The 20,802-nt window shown below is 45.7% G+C and overlaps 1 protein-coding gene across 1 annotated transcript; it reads left to right on the top strand.

Moving 5' to 3' along the window:
* Window positions 1–8,631: 8,631 nt before the first annotated feature.
* On the top strand, window positions 8,632–19,836 carry rnd3a (Rho family GTPase 3a). Its single transcript, XM_053417354.1, has 5 exons — window positions 8,632–8,862; window positions 9,434–9,521; window positions 16,257–16,366; window positions 17,652–17,786; window positions 17,936–19,836. The coding sequence occupies exons 1-5, from the start codon at window positions 8,713–8,715 to the stop codon at window positions 18,182–18,184; spliced, it is 732 nt and encodes a 243-aa protein (XP_053273329.1). The 5' UTR covers window positions 8,632–8,712; the 3' UTR covers window positions 18,185–19,836.
* Window positions 19,837–20,802: the final 966 nt, after the last annotated feature.

Raw genomic sequence — 20,802 nt, 5'->3', positions numbered from 1 at the left:
CTTCCAATTCCGCATCCATCATCACCACTTGCATTCGCTCGATGTGAATTTTCCAAACATTTCACTCGAGGGGCTGAAAGGAAAAGTAGCGGGAAAATGTCTCATGTGGGTTCTCACGTGCAGCCCCTCTGGAATATTTTCCGGAAACTGTGCGGACTCCAGTGCACGTGTGGAAGCAGCTCTGATCACACACACAGTGTGAGAGGTCGCACACGTCTTTTCATTTGTTCCAAAGCACTTAGACACAACGTCTCCTCCTCTCCAAACCATAAAGAAAGCCACGCTCCTCAGAGGCCCGGCCGCATCCCTGCTACCTAACCTCAGAGCGGGAGAGAGCACCCGGGTTTCATTAGCCCGACTCGAGTCTCTAAAGTTTCCCTGGAAATGTCAGCGGAACCATCAAAGGAGCCGTCTCCTTCATAAAGCTCTGATCAAAGACATTCCCAACATACTGCGACTTCTATATTGTTTCGCTCTCGGGCAGAAACGTCTACATCTGCACGACATTATTGGTTTTATGGCGGTTTTATAAGTGGAGGCAGACTGAAACCGGGGAGAGACAAGTGACATTTCCCTCCCGCTAGCTACGCCCTCGGCCCTCCACTCTGTGCTGCACTGGGAATGTGTCACTGTGCTGTGTGTGTGATATCACCCTGGTTTAACTGGGAGCTCCCCTTTGTTTGCTCAGGCTGACTCCATCATATGTGAAGCCACTTCCTCTGCATTAACCAACTCTGCAAGATATCAGGTCTATTTGTTCACTGAGGAGAGAGAGAACGATGGATGGATGGATGGATGGATAGATAGATAGATAGAAGGATGGATGGATGGATGGATAGATAGATAGATAGATATATAGATAGATAGTGTGATAGATAGATAGATAGATAGATAGATAGATAGATAGATAGATAGATAGATAGATAGATAGATAGATAGATAGATGGATGGATAGATGGATAGATGGATAGATGGATATATAGATGGATGGATAGATAGATGGATGGATAGATAGATAGATAGATAGATAGATAGATAGATAGATAGATAGATAGATGGATGGATGGATAGATGGATGGATAGATAGATAGATGGATAGATGGATATATAGATGGATGGATAGATAGATAGATAGATAGATAGATGGATGGATAGATAGATAGATAGATAGATAGATAGATAGATATAGAGATAGATAGACAGATAGATAGATAGATAGATAGATAGATAGATAGATGGATAGATGGATGGATAGATGGATAGATGGATGGATGGATGGATAGATAGATAGATAGATAGATAGATAGATAGATAGATGCTTCTTTGTCCTGTGCAGTGTGTGAGTGATCATGATTATAAGACAAAGTATGATTTATTCACTAGCTGCCTCTCATATAAATCTCACCTGACACATCATCTCATTAAAACGATTCCCTCTCAGTGTGATGTTTTTATGTGTTACGTTGATTTTATGTCTTGTATCACACACACACCTTCAGCCCGACGGCCCTCGACCCAGGGGCCCCGTGCACAGCAGACCCCACCGACCTCAGGCCGCTTCCCCACATCAAACAAACGATGGAATGAGCTTTCTCACAAGACCACAAAATCACCCCCCCCGACACCACCACCACCCCCGGTCGCTCGAAGCAACCCCAACACCTTCCTCTTGGAACATGGCCTCAGCTTCAGTCGATAGATCACAGCCCGTCGCTGCTGGAGGAGGGTCAGCGTTCCTCTGTTTGATTTTCATCCTCGGGCCAATGTTCCTCTCTGGGATGTCCCGACCTTTAAAATAAACATGGGGGATACTTTTTCTGTTCTTGCAGATATACGCACTCACACAGGCGCTGACACTGTTGGTGCCTCCACCGGTTTGGGCAGCGTTTTGGTTTTCGAGCTCCCCACACCAGGCAAACGTCGCCATGCCGGCTGCCGCTGTTTGCCAGGCCACAGCGTGGAGCCCTGCCCGTGGGCGGGGGTGCAGGCTGAGCCCAGGCGTCATCATGGACCTCGTTCAGGGTGCTGACACAGAGAAGAGGAGTCAGAGCTATTAGGAAGCTCAGTGTGGCTCTGATCTCACTGTGAGGAACCCGATGATCTAATAGTCTCAACAGAAGGAAACATTAAGAGGAATCACTGTGAAAGTTTTAAATCTTTTATTCCAACACAAGCTGGATTTAAAAGCTTTTTGGAGCCAGAAAAATTCAGATTTTTTGGATTTTTGGACTGCAGTGGTTTGTTGGACTGTTAATAGTTAACACCACACTGTACTTCAGCACATCACTGCCCTGTAGAGGCTCTCAATCCTCCCATCAGCCTCGTCTGGCACTCTCACGTACAGTCTGCTGGAGAGTTAGCTCATATAGGCCCCGGTATATGGGCCAGAGAGATGGCCTGATTGTTAGCAGGGCTATATTTAGCCTGAGTATGAGGAATCTGAGGAGGTTAGCTCAGCGTGGATGCAGATCGAGGGCTTATTGAAAGTGTCGAAGCCACAAACCTTCATCAGCAAATCAAATGTGTCAGAAACGAAGCCATAAGGTCATCTAGAGGTCATGTGTCCTTCGATCTTTGAGGTTTAATGACCAGTATATCATCAGGGACCTCCACCTTCCTCATCAGCATTACAGGCTTCGTCTTCAATTGTCTTCATGATGATTTAAACCTACCCCTTGTAAATTCAGGTTGTAAATTCAGAGAGGAGCTGGGACACAGCAGCCAGTGGGCCGGTCACCTGAGAGCCTCATAAGAGCCCAACAAGCCCTTCCTGTGGTGTCAGCGTTAATCTGAGTGCACGCTTCAGCCCCGACATTAAACTCCTCGCTGCGCATATGGAACCGCTCATTTGTCACTGGAGCTGGATGACACTACAGGCTGTTTGGTGGCTGTCAGCCCCATCAGCACCTCACGCGTCAGACACACAAACACACACCATCTCAGCATCGCTCCTGTGATGGGATCCCAGTCATCGGAGTGGCTGCGGTAGGTCCACACTCGCTCGTGTAATAAAAAAAAGCCACATCCGTGCACAGCAGCCGCACACTTCCACTGGTGAGGGATCACAGCAGCCACCGGTTCGGATCCCAGACGGCAGGAGTGAAGCTCTGACTTCACCAATTACCTCCTTTTTCCAAGATGAAACGAGACTATAAATAAAGTTAATTCTCAAAAAGTGCAAAGAATGACACAATCACACCAGCGAAGGGATACTTTAGCTTCAGTTCTGTACAGTGGGAGGAAGTGGAGACGCGGCATCCATCTTTCTTTACAGTCTCATGATCAGGACAGGTACAGAAACATATGCAAATATATTTAATGATCTTTTCACAGTCGTCATTTAATGATTTGTTCCCGTCATGTAACTGACAGATTTGATTATTGTCCCGTCATGTGGTTTCTCTTAAGAAGTTGCTAATGAAGACAGAATTGTATGCACCATTACTCCCTAAACACACACACACACACACACACACACACACGCACACACACACAAACACACACACACACACACACACACACAAACACACACACACACGCCCCAAACTTCCCTGAAGAATCAGGTCATCACAGGAATGATTCATCCTTCAATCTATGAAGCCCACACACACACACACACACACACACTCACAGACTGAACACATCCACTGTGTCTCATTACATCAGTGTGTGTGTACCCATGCCTGAACAGACCTAATGACTGACTGGAGACACTTGACAGACTTACTGTACTCCGTCATACGTGTCATTGCCTTCCTCCTCCTGTGTGGGCATGGTCACGTGTGATTCCCCCCCCCCCAGTGTGTGTGCCGTGCCCTCGCTGCCCCGCAGTGTATTCAGCGGAGGATATTAGGCTAATGGTTTATTAAAGGGAAATGTCATGTGTTAGTGAGCTGGGGGGATGTGGGGGTTCCAAGCTCATTAGGATTCATTAGGGGGTTCCAGTCAGTTACCACGTTTCATGCACTAGAAAGCCCAGAATGTAAGAAGGACTCTTTTGGATTTGATGAGCTGTTCTGGCAGCTTTACCTGTGAAAGGATCCTGGCTCCTCTGCTCCACTCTCACATCTCATCTGATGTAATGTTGCTGTAGAAAAACCAGGTGACTCATAAAGTATTTGGTAAAACAGTGAACTCCCATGAGATGTTTGGACACTGGGATCTTGGATGTGTTACTCAGATTTACTGCCAGTAGAGATTAAAAGGAGCGTCACTAAAATATATCCCAGATTTAATAAATAATAGACTTATTGTTCATATTAAACTTCTCTGTCACTGAATGAAGCAAGAGGAGAACAGGATGAACCGGAGAAACTACTCCTCAAGACGTTTTTAATGCTGAAAGGAATTTTGGAAATATTCCCAGATGTGTTCAGTGATGTTCCCGTCCACATTGCATATTTATTATATTAGATCTGATTCATCAGGCAGACAAAATGTTCTTCACATTGACGTGACTGAACTCCAAATATAGCCACGAAACCAAAGTGATGTCATAACTACAGAGTTTTATGGTGAAATTGTGGAAGATTCAGTGAAGTTGTTCAAACAGAAAAATCTGTGGAGATCTTTTATCTGAATCTCAGTGGTTGATCTTGGATTTCTAAATTAAATTACCTTCAGGATCATTAATTTGCATCTACCTGTATGTTCACACACGTATGTCATTAAGGGTCACTCACCATATCCCAGCTGTTGTGAAATAACATCCCTCCTCGTTCTGGAGTCCTTTCAGACTGCAGCCCCCCCGCTGCTGTCAGCCTGGAGATCAAGGCCGAGAGCTGAGGTAGTTAGGCAGAAAGCTACGAGAGGACCAGCAGCTCTCCGACATCCCCTGTTCAACTAAATGTATTTTATTTTACAGACGAGCTTTGAAGATTTCATTTAAGCCCTTAGCACAAATGCCAAAGCCAGGACACGGTGGATGGTCCTGTTAAAAGGCTTTTTTTTAAAGATGGCCGCAGATTAGCTCCATATGACAGTGATTGTAAAGCTATTTATTTAAATAGGAAAACTAAGACTGATATCAAGAATTGTGTTTAAATGTATAGCAGGGCCAAGGAAGTGTGTCAATATACAATTCATTTGCTCCAAGGAACGATACAGGAAGTCGTTCCTCCCAACCGCAATAAGACTGTACAATTCATCTACCTCTGTCAGAACCACCATCACAGAACTGCACTAAATGTACCTGTCTCCTTGCACGTGTACCCTGTAAAACACTCCGCTATGTGTTAATATAAACCATATTGATACTATATATCATTTTATACAATAATATTGTCTTTTGCACACTGTATACATATACTTACACAGTCATAGTATATTATATTATCTATTGTATAGTCGAATACTTATATTTATACCTCTACTATATATCATATCATATTATATCATACTCTTTGTATATTCTTTGTATATAATATTTATACATGTGTACATGTTATTATTATTATATTTACTATTATTATATATACTGTTGCTGCCATTATTACTATATACTGCTATTATACTGGTAGAATTACTATCATATATAAATATATATATTATGTCATATTATATACTATATATACTGTACTATTTGTATATACTGTCTAACAATAACATTACCATCATATAATCAGTACTATTACCATCATCTTGCCACTGCACCTGATCTACCTATTTATCTTGTGTTCCTGTTTTTTTATTCTTTCTACCTCAATATTTTTTATTTTATTCTATTGTATTGTATTTTATTGTATTCAAATATACCTGCTGCTATGACGACTTAATTTCCCTTCGGGGATGAATAAAGTAATCTATCTATCTATCTATCCATCTATCTATCTATCTATCTATCTATCTATCTATCCATCTATCTATCTATCTATCTATCTATCTATCTATCTATCTATCTATCTATCTATCTATCTATCTTATTGCTGTTGCTGTGTTTCCCTGATCTGCCCTTGATTTCCCAGCCGTGGTGACTAACCGTCGAGGAAACCCCTCTCCAAGAGAAACAGCCGAGCGTGTGCTGCTTCTGCCCGAGCAGTAAATGTCAGCGCCCCGCTGATTGAATGCACGTCGACAGAGATAACTGTGGGGCAGCATGCCGTCAGGACGGGGGGGGGGGGGGGCAGAGACCCAGTGACCTAGACTCGTCACACACCTCCAGCACTGCCGGCCTGCTGGCTAAAAGCAAACCTCCCCGGACCTGTGGTCAAATTCTACGCTTTCATTGCTCATTTTTAATCATCTTCTGACCTGTTTGACAAATTGGCTCCACGCAATTGCCGAATGTTTCTGGAAATCGCTGCAGCAACGAGGCAAAGGAGGAATCGTGTGCACCGGTGCGTGAACCAGACCTGAACTGTTCCCGATAGCGGTGGGTCACTCCACAGGAATGGGAATTTATCACTGGAAACTACGGTGTTGCTCCACTTCAGATTATTTATAGCTGTACAAATATCCATTCCTTTGTTCTCCTGTGGCAGCACAGTTATCTAGTAGCAATCTCATACAGAATAAACGCTTTAAATTGTAGCCATTTCATTCAAATGTACATTATTTCATAAATATGTTATAAATTCACCTCCACAGTTTTTACATACATTCACCAGAGGTACAACAAAGATCCCTAACGTTCCAAGGGCATCTCTTTGTCATTGTGTTGTGTGTGTGAGTCGGTGAAGGTGGTAGGAAGCGGCACATGCGGTGAAGTGAATCCCAAAGGAAACATAAAGAACTCGAGCTCATCGACGTTTCAGTCAAGGACGCCACAGAAGCACCTCTCACACACAGCTGATGCTACACAACTATGTGTTGTGTTGACCCACTTTATTCTCTGCAGTGAAAAAACCTCTAAGGGGAAAATATAAGTGTAGAGTGTGTGAGACGAGGGTTTTGGTGTGAGGAGGTAAATTTAAAACATCTACAGGATGTCGACAGCACCATGTGACCAGAAACAGCTGGTGGTCCTATTTCTATCCTGGGAACCAACCTGGTAACTGCACTTGTCTGTCAACACCATCACAGGAATACCAGTTTAATGTGTCCATGTTGGTTTGTTTTTATGTTGTCGAAGACGCATGGAACCAATTCCTTGCGTTTCCAACCCCCTGCGCGTGTTCCTGCAGCATTGTGGGAAATGTAGGAAATCTCCTGACTGAATCTTTACAGGCCGATTGTAATGCATCAGTCAATAGGTGGACATTTTCCCCTTTAAGACTTTCCTGCACTGTGTCAATCTGCAGACTCTCACTTTGGCCCAAATGTGTGGCTGCACCCAAGTGAGACTGGCAGTGCTGCAGGCTATGCACACACTCACACTCACACTCACACTCACACTCACACACAGACACACACATAGAGAGAGAGGCAGTCAGACTGAATAAAATGAGGGAAGAGCTCAGGCATAATGTGGAAACACCTCATGTAATGTGGATGCACTCTCTCCTCTACTGCAGCTTGTTCAGTATCAACGAACGAGTTCTACTTGCACTCTGTCGCAGGGGGGGGGGGGGGGAGCTGATGCGGAACGCCGTTGTTCTCGTGATGTTAGAGGTGATGCTGCGTTGGGGCCGGAGCCTGGAGGCTGAGAGAGGAGGCCTGAGGAGCAGGGAGGTTCCTGTTCACACTCAAAATGCAGAAAGATGATTGTGGCGAATCATCAACCCCACAGGGAAATTCAGTCTCTATGTCTCCCCCCCCCCCCCCCCTTTGTCTGTATCTTCTCGTGAAGAGTGAAATGTGTATGATGCACAGGGAGCGATGATAATAAGCTGCACTGCTCGATCATCCTGGGCTCACAGGTGAGTTACAGGAGCATCGGTCCTTCTATTGTGCAGAAACCAGCAGTTAATCAGCTGCATTACAACCTTCTTCTTCTCTATTCTTCTTTATTCTTCTATGAATAAAACATAGTTCACAAGTGATTTAGAAACTCTTCCTTCTACAGGCTTTGTTTCATCCTCCTCCATGTTGGTTGAAGTCCTCTCACACATGGGAAACACGGGAGCTGGGCTGTGACTGTTCATTAGGCACAGAAATATCAGTGGCATATTTCTACCACTGCCACTAATAGATGCAGATGTATTTATAAACGAAATAAAGTCCTTTTCATGTACTCTATGCTATATATTTACTCTTATTCCTCCTATTTTATACTGCATATTTAAACATAAGATGGAGGAAGATGCCCCAAATTAAAAGTTTTAGTTATTTGAAAATGTACATAACCTGACCCAGTTCAGAGGATATAGATACATTCTAGTAAATCCAATAATGAGCCAAATCTGGTGTCATTTTAATTTGAGCTTATATAGATGTAATCTATATAAGCTCAAAGACAGAAAAAAAGACAGAAAAAAAACAAAGCAAGACTGAGAATTTTTTTCCTGTATATTCTAATGTTACTTTGCTTTATTTGACAGATACGTGTTGGGTCTGTAGGGGGCGCCATGGTGGAGGGCAGCAGGAGGATCTTCATCCAGAGGAGGAGGAGGAGGAGGCCGCGGCCATTGGCTGCTGAAGCTTATATATACAGGGGAATGGCTCCACCGGCTCAGAGCAGGACGAGACACCGGGAGGAGCAGCTGAGAACCGGACAGGCACCGTGAACAACCACATCTGGTCCTCCACATCTGGACCAATCAGGACCGGACTCCTGTTATTATTATTTCTTTTATTGTTGTTGCCTTTTTCTACACTTTTCCCCGATTGAAATCAATGAAGGAGAGACGCTCGTGTCAGAAGCCATCTCTCAAATCCAGCATGGATCCCAGTCACAGCGTGAAGTGTAAGATAGTGGTGGTGGGAGACAGCCAGTGCGGGAAGACCGCGCTGCTTCACGTGTTCGCCAAGGACTGTTTCCCGGAGGTGAGACCCCTGCACCCAGCACACCCAGCACCCACATTACACCCTGCACCCAGTATCCTGCACCCAGCACACCCAGTATCCTGCACCCAGCACACCCAGCGCACCCACACTACACCCTGCACCCAGCACACCCACACTACACCCAGTATCCTGCACCCAGCACACCCAGCACACCCACACTACACCCAGTATCCTGCATCCAGCACACCCAGCATACCCACACTACAGCCTGCACACTCACCCTAATCCACTTTACCCCTCAACCCTGCACCCTACACACCAGTGACCTTGCTGCAAATAAACCTGATTTTAATGGTAAATATAGTCACATGATCAGATGGTGCTTTATGTGTCAGATGCTTCAGTAATGATGATGCATGCATGTCCAATAGTGGAAGCAGAGCTGTAGTATTGTGTTAGTTTGGTAAATGTATCTTAATAATAGCAGTAATTGAAGTAGTGTTGTATTTCTCTGCATGTGACCTCTCATTTTAGCCATTAAAAGCATAATCTGACATCTAAACACTTCATTTCCCATAATCCTTGCTCTCTGTCCCCGTGTCCCCTGCAGAGCTATGTCCCCACAGTGTTTGAGAACTACACGGCCAGTTTCGAAATCGACACGCAGAGGATCGAGCTCAGCCTGTGGGACACCTCAGGTAAAAAAATCCCACTGTGCAATGTGTCACCCCCCTGCCTGCTCCATGCTGTGTGTGTGTGTGCGTGTATGTGTGTCTGTATGTGTGTGTGTGTGTCCCAGGAGATCAGTCCAGGGTGAAGTGTCCAGACGTGTTCAAACACGCAGCTCTCTTGCACAGCCCCTCTGTGGACATGCAAACAGCTGATAACGTGTCAAACCTCCAGAGGCTCAATTCAGCCCGTGTCTGACCACTTCTCTGACACTCGGCTGTTTCCCTTGAAAATGGCAGAATCACGAGATGTAAAGAGGCGCAGGGCTGCGTTTATGAATAATGAAATTAATCTGTGACCCATTTTTAATCAATAAAGCTGGGTTAATCCTCTCTCCTGGTCAGAGGGTGCTGTTGCTCCACGCCAGGCACACTTCCCCTCAGATTAGGTACAGGCCTCACCTTTCACCCACATGGAAAGGTTGTGTTGTCTCCCAGCGATCCCAGAAATGTGGGAGAGGAATGGATTTCGTATGAATTCTTCCCGGCTGAGAGCAGCTGAAGCAGGAACGGGGAAACAGAGCTAATGATAGAGGCTGCGCATGTTCCTGTTCTCACATCTGGAGAACACTCACTGTTTCCTCACTGCGATTATTGGGAAAGTTTTGTTGTGCAACACGTGGACTGGAACTCCATTTTTTTTTTGTAATCGCTTGGTGGTTGGACTTTGGGTTCAAACCAGCTGCTGCGTCCCCTGTGTGTGTATGTGTGTGTGTGTGTGTGTAAACAACCCATTTTCCCATCCATCAATGCCTGAGCAGTGAATAGCACAGCAGTCAGGCGTGAGTGAGGCGTATGTTGTGTGTGTGTGTGTGTGTCGTGGGTGCGATGGGTGGAGACAAGCCGGCAGCCAGCTGTTGCAAGTCTCTGGTCTGGAATTCCTCAGCGATGTTGGAGTTTGAATGACGAGCTTTCTCGCGTGCCAGGATCAGCAGGACACATTTTTAATTCCTCCTCCCGAAGGAGAAACAATCTACACAATCCATTTACACATTCTGATTCCACACGATCACATCAAGAACCTTGAGGTTTGATTTCTCGGCCTTTTTGCTCAGTTTTGCCTCAAGAGGAAACGAAAATAAATGCGTCAGCAGATAGAAATTCATTTCCAGGCTCGGTAACACTACCAGCAAAAGCAAAACAAGGAGCTCCGGTTTCAAATTCCTTCACCCCGACACCGTGTGTGTGTGTGCGCGTGCGTGCGTCCGTGCGTGCGCGTGTGTGTGTGTGTGTGTGTGTTTGTGTTGGAATTGGAAAGTGGAAGAAATGAGAACCGGCCAGAGTGAGAATTCTGTTTTATTGTGCTGTGTTGGCAGACCGCCTGCAGCCCTTTTTCCCTTTTTCTCTTTATGCTTCATAAACCAGCGATGGTGGGGGGGCTGTGGTTCCTATTAGATCAGTGGGACTGAGATGGAGCCAAGTCCCCCCACACCCACCTTCAATCCTAACCCCCCACTCACACTCACTCACACACACACAGACACACCCAACGACTGATTGATACAGCTTTCAGCATGACCAGTCCCTTTGTAGAGACGACCATCGACCTTATCTCCTGAGGTGTGCAGGAGAGGTGTGTGTTTGTGTGTGTGTGACCCCAGCATGCACTCGGACAAAGACCAGGACGCAGCCATGAAGACAAACACTAGCCTGCCATCCCCCTCCCTAACGCACACCTACAGACACTGTGGTGGTCTTTGTTCTGCAGTGACGAGTGGCCTAATGAGCAGCCTCGTGTGTGTGTGTGTGTGTGTGTGTGTGTGTGTTAAAAGGGAGGGTGGTGAGAGTAATTCAGGTCATTAAGGTAAATGCCTGCCAGTTGTGTTCCTCTCCATTTGGTCCCCCGGCCCCACCCTGCTTGGCCCTGCTTCCCAGCCCTCAGGGTGGGATCCACCGGGGTCCGGGCCGCAGCCTTTGATGCTTCACACTTCATCCGCCGGCACAGGAAGCGGGTTTACGTTGTCCGCCCGCCTGCCTGCACGTCTGAATGAGCCGCAGAGGTGTGTGTGTGTCTGTGTGCGTGAGTGTGTGTGAACAGGAGGGTAGGAAGATGGCAAAGGTAAACAGAACAATCCCTGTGGCTCGGCGCCTGCCTGAGGCCTCTTCCACAGGAGAAAAGAGGAAAAATGCACCTCAGAGCCTTTTTTTAAGAAGAAAGCTCAGGCGGACTATTTTCTTTTTTCAGTATTTCATTTAAAAAACTTTGTTGGGTCTCCGCTAATTGCTTCTCCAACATTCAAACACAAAGATATTTAATTATCAATGCTGTAAAACAGGGATCAACAGCATAGCATTTAAGGAGCTGCATCTATAACCAGTTCTAAGAACTTCTTATTTATACATTTATTACAACTTATAGATTCTTGCACTGGCTTGAATTGATTTGTAGCTGTTCACTCACTAGTTCCTAACTTTCTCAGCTGTTTTGGTGCCATTTGGTGCATTTATCACCAGAACAACAACACCACCGGCTTCACTTTCTGGGTGCAGAGTCAACTGTGGATTAGAGCATCTTTAAATAGCTGATTTAATATAGCTGTTGTAGTCTGGGTCAAGCAGGTTGTTGTTCATACGGCACATTCTGCTGGAAATGTTTTCTTCCTTCAGAAATCATCAGTCTGTGATGTTTGTTCCAACTCTCTTTGGAAATGTTCCAGAGCCAGAACAAGTGAGCGCTGTAATCAAATCTCAACCACAGGATCTCAGGCAGTTTCACATCTTATTCCCGAGGAGACGTGTGTGCTAGACCCCATGGATCTCATTTGATGATATTTATCCCAGGGAACCTCATGGGATCGGGTTTTATTTACCTCTGCAAACTAGAAGACGACCTACTTTTGAAAAGAGGACTCAGATAAAAGAGTTTTAAAGGAGGACACGTGATGAACGTCCCAGATCACTTCCCTTTGTCGTCTCCAGTTATGAGACTTTGTGGAGCTCCTCTGCTGCTCCCACACTGCGTGCCCCCTTCATTCCTGTGTCGGCGGCCATTGTTGCGTTGGATCACATTTCTGGGCCCTGCGAAGTGGAGCCGCATGTCTGGCATTCCTCAGACTAAAGGTTTCTACTTCCTCCACCACAAAGACCCCTATTGTACGCAGCAGGCCCCAGATCCTCGGTGGAGAGAGAGAGAGAGAGAGAGACGCGGCGTGGTTCACTGATCCCCCTACCTCACTTCCAGGGGGGAATTGAATCACGGCGGAGCTGAGTGCTGGTGATACAGCTACGTGCTGAAGGACAGAGGAATCCAGGGAGGGATTAATGGGCTTCCTGTCTGCTAATGTCTTGGAAGGACTGTGTGATGTTGCATATTTAAAATCCAGCCGGTCCTTTGAGTAGAAGCATGTGACTCCTCTGCCTGACTTTCACCTGCTCGTCCTGTTTGGACGTGTTGAACTTCATTCATGGAGTCGGCCTTGACTCACTTTGTTGTTCATGTGGCTTTGAAGCTTGTTTGGGTGAATCTCTGCTGAGCTTTGGGTTAATTCAAAGTCCTCTCTTATTGCACACAACACAAATATCTATTCTCCAATATGGCAGCTTCATAGCTCCTCTCTATAAAGTCCAGGGTCATATCACACAACCCTAAGCATCTGCAGTTACCTGACTGTTTCCACAGCAACAACAGAAGACATCGGTTCATGTTATTCCAGTTTAAACCAGTTCTACACTTCTGACTGGTCCCAGGTTATATATTGAAGCTCCGTGGACGTGCCTGTCGCCGTGTGTTGTTTCCACAGGTGTCCCTGAAGGCTTCACACACACACACACACACACACACACACACACACAGAGACACATGCTCAGCGCCCCTCAGCTCAGCAATGTTAGCTATGCAGTAAATCAGCGAGGGCTGCAGACCTGTTGCCATACCTCCAGTCGGCCGGCTGCAGCTGGCGTACCTCAGGGTTGTGTCGGTGTGAGATAAAGAACATTCTCATGTCCGCGAGCCGTTAACTCGTGAAGGAAAGTGAGATGTCTCCAACATCCTGGAATACTTAAGAACTCCATCGCTCGCCGGCCACCGCAGGGAATTTCTCTTTTCTCTTATTTTATTGGGTGGAAGTCAGGAAACATCTGGGAATTCTGAATTAATTAGCCGCATGGCAGGAATAGAGCAGAATGTATTCTCCGACATGTTTCATGTATATTTATTCCATTCAGGGCTGCGTTTCATCCCAGCTGTTGTGGAAACCAGCCTGGAAAAGCACATTAACAAACCAGGAAGGAAGAAGTTTTTTTTTTTTTACATCTTGGCAGAGCTTTGTATTTCATTGTCTCGTCATTCAGCTGCTGTGAGAACGCCACGAGCAGCGACCATGTTTAAGAGAAGGGCGAGAGGCCTGGAGAGTGTGTGTCAGTGCGTTTAAAGGACAGAGAGGGAGGACAGGGTGTGTGTAGCTTTCCAGATATAGAGATCCTGTGGGAGAACAATGACGGGAGCTAATTAGATGACAGTCACCAGGTCTTTGTGTGTGTGTGTGGGGGGGGGGTGTTAGCACTGGGATTTCCTCTTATCTTTCCAGGCGGCAGGAAGACGACCTCAAAGCCTCGTTTCTGACGCAGGGTTAATTCAGCTCTAAACAGGAGACGAGAATAAAAATGTTGACTATTAAAAAAAATCTCAGTACACGCTCCTCAATTTGCATTATTCTCCTGTTTATGTTGTGCAGCTTGAAGGGTTTTGCATAGATGCACTGAGAGGATTTGCTGCTATAAATACTTAAATCTCCAGGTAGATGCACGGGAATATTTCCGACTCGGAGACAAATCAACAACAAGACCTCACAGGCTGCAGCCGGCTCACTCTGAGACGTGCGTTTCCTCTCATTGGCTCGATTAATAACAATCAATTCATTGTAAAAATGTCAGCAGGGTTTTATTTTCCCTGTGATTGGTTCCAGGCAGCGAGGACTGTAAAGATCAAACATGGCACTGTGGTTGTGATCGGTTGAGAGACGGCCATAAAAATACATTCTTGCGGGTGAAGGGGGGGGGGGGCACATTCCAGCTCGCCCTGTGCTGCGTCTGCGAGAGCCGCTCAGCGTGGAGCCGGGAGGTTTAGGTGGTGTCACCTATCAGAGGGGGTTTCAAAGGGGTTTCCAGGGAGGGAGTGGAGGAGCGGCTGGGAAATGGCGACCCTGTGCGTTCCCACGTGAAATGCATTCTGTTTACATCAAGACATCCTGATCATTTACTCTGTGTCACTCCTGGCGTCCATACTTAACTGACTTTCAGTTTTTTGGAACGGTCATTAGCTGCAAACTGGCACCGAACAAAGCCGACTTAGCTTTTCTCTCGGCAAACTGGAAACCAGTTAACGGATCTGTCAATAACTACCATAAGTAGACAGCTACACAATAACTTCCATTAAATATCCACTTTGGATATGAATATTAATTCTACTTTAAATGTAATTACTAGAATAATAAAGATGTTATTATATTTCACCATCACCAAAACCAGATGTAAGAAATACTCAGTTCATTAGGTTCACAACTGATGCATCCTAATACAATAGTCCTGCAGTTGATTTGTGTTATAAGGACCTTGTTGTCACAGTGTGTGTTGTGATGCCGTGACCTCACAGACAGTCCTGGCTCATGTCTTTATGCAGGAGTGGTACATGCAAACAGTCATGAGCCCGGCTCAGGCCTGGAAGGAAGTGTGGATCGTGTAAAACGGTGTCGTCTCCGATCCAGACTGTTTAGATTAGGAGCATTCAAGCTCTGTGTGTGTGTGTGTGTGTGTGTTTGTGTGTGTGTGACATTGTGCATTCCTGGCCCTTCTCCACACTGTGTTTAGAAAAGACCTCCCAGGGGAACCTTCACTTCACCCAAAACAAAATTTTCCACATTCTTGGCAGCCGGTTGCGTGTGGTCAGCCTGTGCTCATCATGTGATCTTGACTCACCTTGACATGACGCCATCCCCCCTCCCCCTCCTCCTCCTCACCCTCTTCCTCTCCGGAGATGTTTCCGTCTGCTGGGTTTGGGAGGTGTGGGGGGGGGGGATGGGCGTCGCCACTCACACATGTTCTCAATTTCTGAGGGGGGAGTCATTTCCTCACTCTGAAGTTCTGTTTCTCTGCAGAAGAGTTTCTTCAACAAGTGATCTTGTCGCAGTCAGCATATTTGATCCGACTGATGCAGTTTGTTTTGCTCACCATGTTGCTATGGATTATTGCGGCGCTGCAGAGATTTAAGTCTCAGGAACGAGTTTAAAGAAATGATTTTCCCGTGTTCATGCATTCAGGGAATATCTTGTGGTCGGCGGTAGATTCTGTTGCTGCCCCTCATTTGAATAAAGGTATTTCCTGTTCAGACAAACCACAGAGTTTTAAAACTCCACGTTCCCAAGGCGAGCATTTTCAAGTGCAAAGATCATTTCTACCTCATTCCTTTTTTAAACCTGAACACAGCAAGCTGGCTTTTCAATACGTGGAAAGACAAATTGATCAATGTCCTCTGACATCAAGGTTTCTCCGACTTGGCAAATTGGATTTGGATAACTTCGTTGCCTGGACAGGAAACTAGTTCTTCGGATGTGTGTGGGAGCAAGTGAAGCTGGGTTAGGAGCAGAGCAGTGATTTCTACACGCAGGTCATTCATCTCTAAGGATCAAGTGAATAATGAGGTCACTGTGACACGTCCTGTTGCGTGGACTTGGGTGTGTATTAAATCCTGATGTTGCCTCTTTGTTTCAGGATCTCCGTACTACGACAACGTGAGGCCTCTGTCCTACCCCGACTCCGACGCCGTGCTCATCTGCTTCGACATCAGCCGCCCGGAAACCCTCGACAGCGTCATGAAGAAGGTTTGTAGCTCTTCACTGACTCCTTCATCCAGGGAGGCCGCTGTTGGAAGTCTCAGCCTTTAAGCTCCAAACACTCCTCCTCTTTAAAGTCTGCTCACTTTGATTTCATCGGATGTGCCTACAAAGGGCCGTGTTGCATTTAACTGGATCAAGAGTTTAAGTCGACAGTTTAGATTTTTTTTTGGTCAGATCTTGTGATGTTGTAGTGTGACTAGTGGAAGGTCGCTGGGTTAAATCCTCGGAGCAGCTGGGAGAAGGAAGCTCTCCACTTCCTCAAACTCCCGCTGAGGTGTTTTAAAGCCACCAGTTACTCACATGGAGCCACTGGCCACATGTCAGAAGCATGTACTGGTTTAAGGTTTTGATGAGAGTCAGAAAACAGTTTTTTTTTTTTTATCTAAAAGCATTATTTTCTGAAATTGAACAAACCGGGCATGTGCTCTGACAAACGTGGACACAGACGTCCATGTGATCGGACCATTCGGGTCATTCTTCATTTATTTAATAGATATCTTACATAATGTGATATATAATACATGTCTTACCAGGCTGACTGAATAAATGACTAGATGAAATGACAGGACCTGTCTCTGGCCTTATTTCTACAGCCTAAATTAGTCATATTTAAACAGAACTCATTTATAAATACATAGATGAACATGTCCTGCAGCTTTATTTAGGTCTTAATGTAAAAGTCCTGTACAACACTTTTACACAATTAGCAGTAATTTGGAATATCTTAAACATGTTGTTCATGTGTGGTAACAACGTGTGCATGGAAATTGCAAAAGACTTGTGATCTCAGCTTAATGTGGCGTCAGTCAGAGGTCACGCCTCAAACAATGACTCTGCACATTAGCATTAGCGATGGTATTTATTTGCACTGAACAACTTCCTCTTGATCCGCTGACCAGCCAGTGAGTCCTGAGGCACACGAGCCTCAGATTAAGACCCCTGGAGAAATGCCATCCATCACAGAGTGTTTATTGTTGTCAGGGAGGAAACGTGGGGATTATTTGTGGTTCCATTCCAGGGTTCAATGTGTGGGGGGGCTGCAGGAAGTGCCAGCTTTAACCTTTGGAGGGGGGGGGGGGGTTGGAACTTGTGCCACGAAAATGCTTCTTTAACACGGAATTACTTTAAATCATAGTTTTCAAACTCCTGGTTTATATTTATTCGGGAGCTGTTATATGATATGGATGTATTGACAGATAATTTCCCTTTTGCATTATGAGACAACATTGTGCGATGATGCATGACTGAGATGTTCTGTGTTTCTCCACAGTGGAAAGGGGAGATCCAGGAGTTTTGTCCCAACACCAAGATGCTGCTGGTTGGATGTAAATCTGACCTGCGCACTGACCTGAGCACATTGGTGGAGCTTTCCAACCACAGACAGACCCCAGTCTCTTATGACCAGGTAGGCAGATTAACAGTGTTCAACCTCCATGTGTGTGACTGTAATCTCTGATGAATAACAGCTCATTGTACTCGACCTCAAGCCAAGTCTAACCTGACCTCGATCCGTTTCTTCCGGCGCTGACCACATCTGACCTCTTCCCTCCTCAGGGTTCCAGCATGGCCAAGCAGATCTCGGCGCCCTACATCGAGTGCTCGGCTCAGCAGTCGGAGAACAGCGTCAGAGACATTTTCCACGTGGCCACGCTGGCCTGCATCAACAAAAACCACAAAAACGTCAAGCGCAGTAAAGCCACCCGCGGCAACAAGAGGATTTCACACATGCCCAGTCGGCCCGACCTGGCGGCCGTGGCTTCGGACCTCCGGAAGGACAAAGCCAAAAGTTGCTCTGTCATGTAACCGACCAGCCTGAGGGGGATTAGACTGAGGAGAATGAGGACAGAACCCAGTGCGAGCAGGAAACGATGGGGCAGCGCTCCCTCCTGCATGCTAAAGGCCCCCGATGTGTCTGGAGAGGGCTTTTGTGAGCTTCAACTCATCATCATGTTACTGGAATACTCTGCACCGACGAAAACTCAACGCGTCATAGCGTCCCAATCCATTTGGCCCCCTGCCCTATCAGACAAGGAAGCAATCTGTCAGAGGGCTACCTGCTCCAGGAAGTGACCTGCTTCCTCCGGGAGGACGAAGCGGACGCGGTGGAGGCTTTCCACGCCGACAGGAAATGAGCAGGAGGAGTGATGTCATGAGGACGCATTCATTTGTAAAGGAAGGGTTTGAGAACGTGTGATCTTTGTGAATGAGAACCAAAGCCTGCGATTAGGGGTTTGGATACTCGGGGAGAAAGAAAAAAAAAAAAAGGTGGAGCTGCTGTTGTTTGTGCCGGATCAAGGACTTTTAGCTCGGAGTTTATACAACAAGTCGTCCCTGTGGTTTGGAACTGATTCCCTCTCACCCCTGCTCCTGTAGCTCCTGTAGTAACTGTCTGTGTGCAGAGGAGACCAGAAGAGGCGTTTCCTCGCGCCGCCTGAAGGAATCCTGGCGCTGCGTGTCCCCTGTCTTTGAGATGTTGTCGGTATAATGTGAAGTCATTGGTGTGTAACTGCGTCATTGTTTGATTTTTAAGCTTAATCCTGATGAGTTGCAGCCACGAGGAGCTGAAGCTAGAAGCTGTCCGAGGTTAAAACTGCACGTTTGTACCAGTCAGGCCGACTTTTCCCCTCAACAGCTGTAGATGTTTGCTGATTTTCTGAAGACGTTCTCCACACGACATGAAACTTGAAAACAATAAGCAAGGAGGCTGGATTCAGCCTCGAGGGTTTGGCCATCGATTCTATCAGTCCATGTAATAAACATTGAATTTGGCCGTTAATCCTCTCGAGGAGTGAGAGATTGAGCTGAAAGAACTTTAACTTGTTTATCAGAAGTTCTCTGACTCATCCGTTGGGTAATTTCTCCTCGTAGAGGCCCAGCACACGTCACAGCAACATCGACTCATTTCCAAAGGATTCGCAGGAAGTCGTAACTTCATTCATGCACGTAAAGAAATCTGGTGGAGGCCCAAGTTTTATGTGTGGTGCAGTGTTAACTTTAACTTCTGATAACTGGTTATCAATATATTCAGTCATCCACACGTCTTTTGAATAAACACTGAACTGTGATGATCTTATTTGTCCTACGAGCTCATTCCACGAGGGCCTCCATTGGAAATGCAACTAAACGATCAACGAATGAGAAAATGAGACTTTGTTGAATTTGTGGTTTTCGTCTGAACAACTGTGCAATTTACAGACTGTTTGAATCTAGTTATTGATGCACTTTTAATGGAACTTTTAAAACTTCCCCAATTAGCTTGTTCAAATGCCAGTGTACTGTTGCCAGACTGTTTATCTTTATTATTTTCTCAGCTGTTGTCTCCCTCCCATGTACATTGTCATGTTTTCCTGAATGTTGATCTCACCTTCAAAATGTCTTTGCCAATGTTGTTGCGACGATATTTATTGAATTATATATTTTCCCTTTAGAATAAATGCAAATGGAATTGAAGCAAAGTGTCTTTATTTGTCATTGAGTGAGAAAGAGATTTATTCGAGAGGAGTTGATGGATCTACTGAATTTCTGCATGGAGGCTGAAACCGAGGATCTTCTCTTTGTTGGAGTTCAGATAGAAATCGATGGCTTGAATCATTTAATCTACTACATTCACTTCCATAGAGACGTGCTCTCCCTCCAACTCGAATGCACATACAAGTCGTTAGAAACAGAGATCAGACACGGACTTCTGCACATGCGATGGAAACAACTTAACGCCAAAAACAGATCTATGTTCATAGTAGGAGCTTTGCAATCGGAGGTGTCATCGGCTTTCTGAGCTGGTAAAAATGGTCATGAAATACAGGAAGGAAGGAAAAATGAAGGAACTACCACATGAGATTAAAACTAAGTCATTTCCTTGAGAAATATGAAGTTCCAGTGGTGTCAGTGACTGCACAGGTGAGTCCTCTTCCTGCTCTGTAAAATCCCAGGTGGTGAGTTTACATTTTCCACACAGGGACACGCCTGGAGTCGGACTTCTTGTTCAGCGAGACTTTTAATGACCCAGTTTAATGTGGAGTCTGGAAACTTAGGGTGGGGAATGAGCTAGCGTCCTGTCAACAATGCTGTAAATCCTCCGCTGATCCCAGTTCTTCCAACGCAGATCAGTCATTCATCCCTCATCATTGCGTAAAGTTTAGGTGGCTTCACTAACACACACCCTAACGCAGATCTAATGTTAACGTTATATTAGTTTGAAACACTTGAACAGACTCAAGTTAAATAAAGGACATAAGTTAATGTACCACACTAAACAGGTTTTAAAGAGTTTTTACATGCCGTGTGTCAGCAGTCTCCCCTTTCAGAAAAACAAGCTGGACTCGAGTCCTTGACGTCTCATTCTGGAGCCAGAGGAACAAACGGCTCTCTGTGAGTCACACTGCTTCTCCTCTGCAGTTTGAAAAGTTACGGTACCACCGGAG

Source organism: Pleuronectes platessa, chromosome 24 (genome assembly GCF_947347685.1).
Source record: "Pleuronectes platessa chromosome 24, fPlePla1.1, whole genome shotgun sequence".
Classification (NCBI taxonomy): Eukaryota; Metazoa; Chordata; class Actinopteri; order Pleuronectiformes; family Pleuronectidae; genus Pleuronectes; species Pleuronectes platessa.
This window is presented reverse-complemented; position numbering and strand designations above follow the sequence as displayed.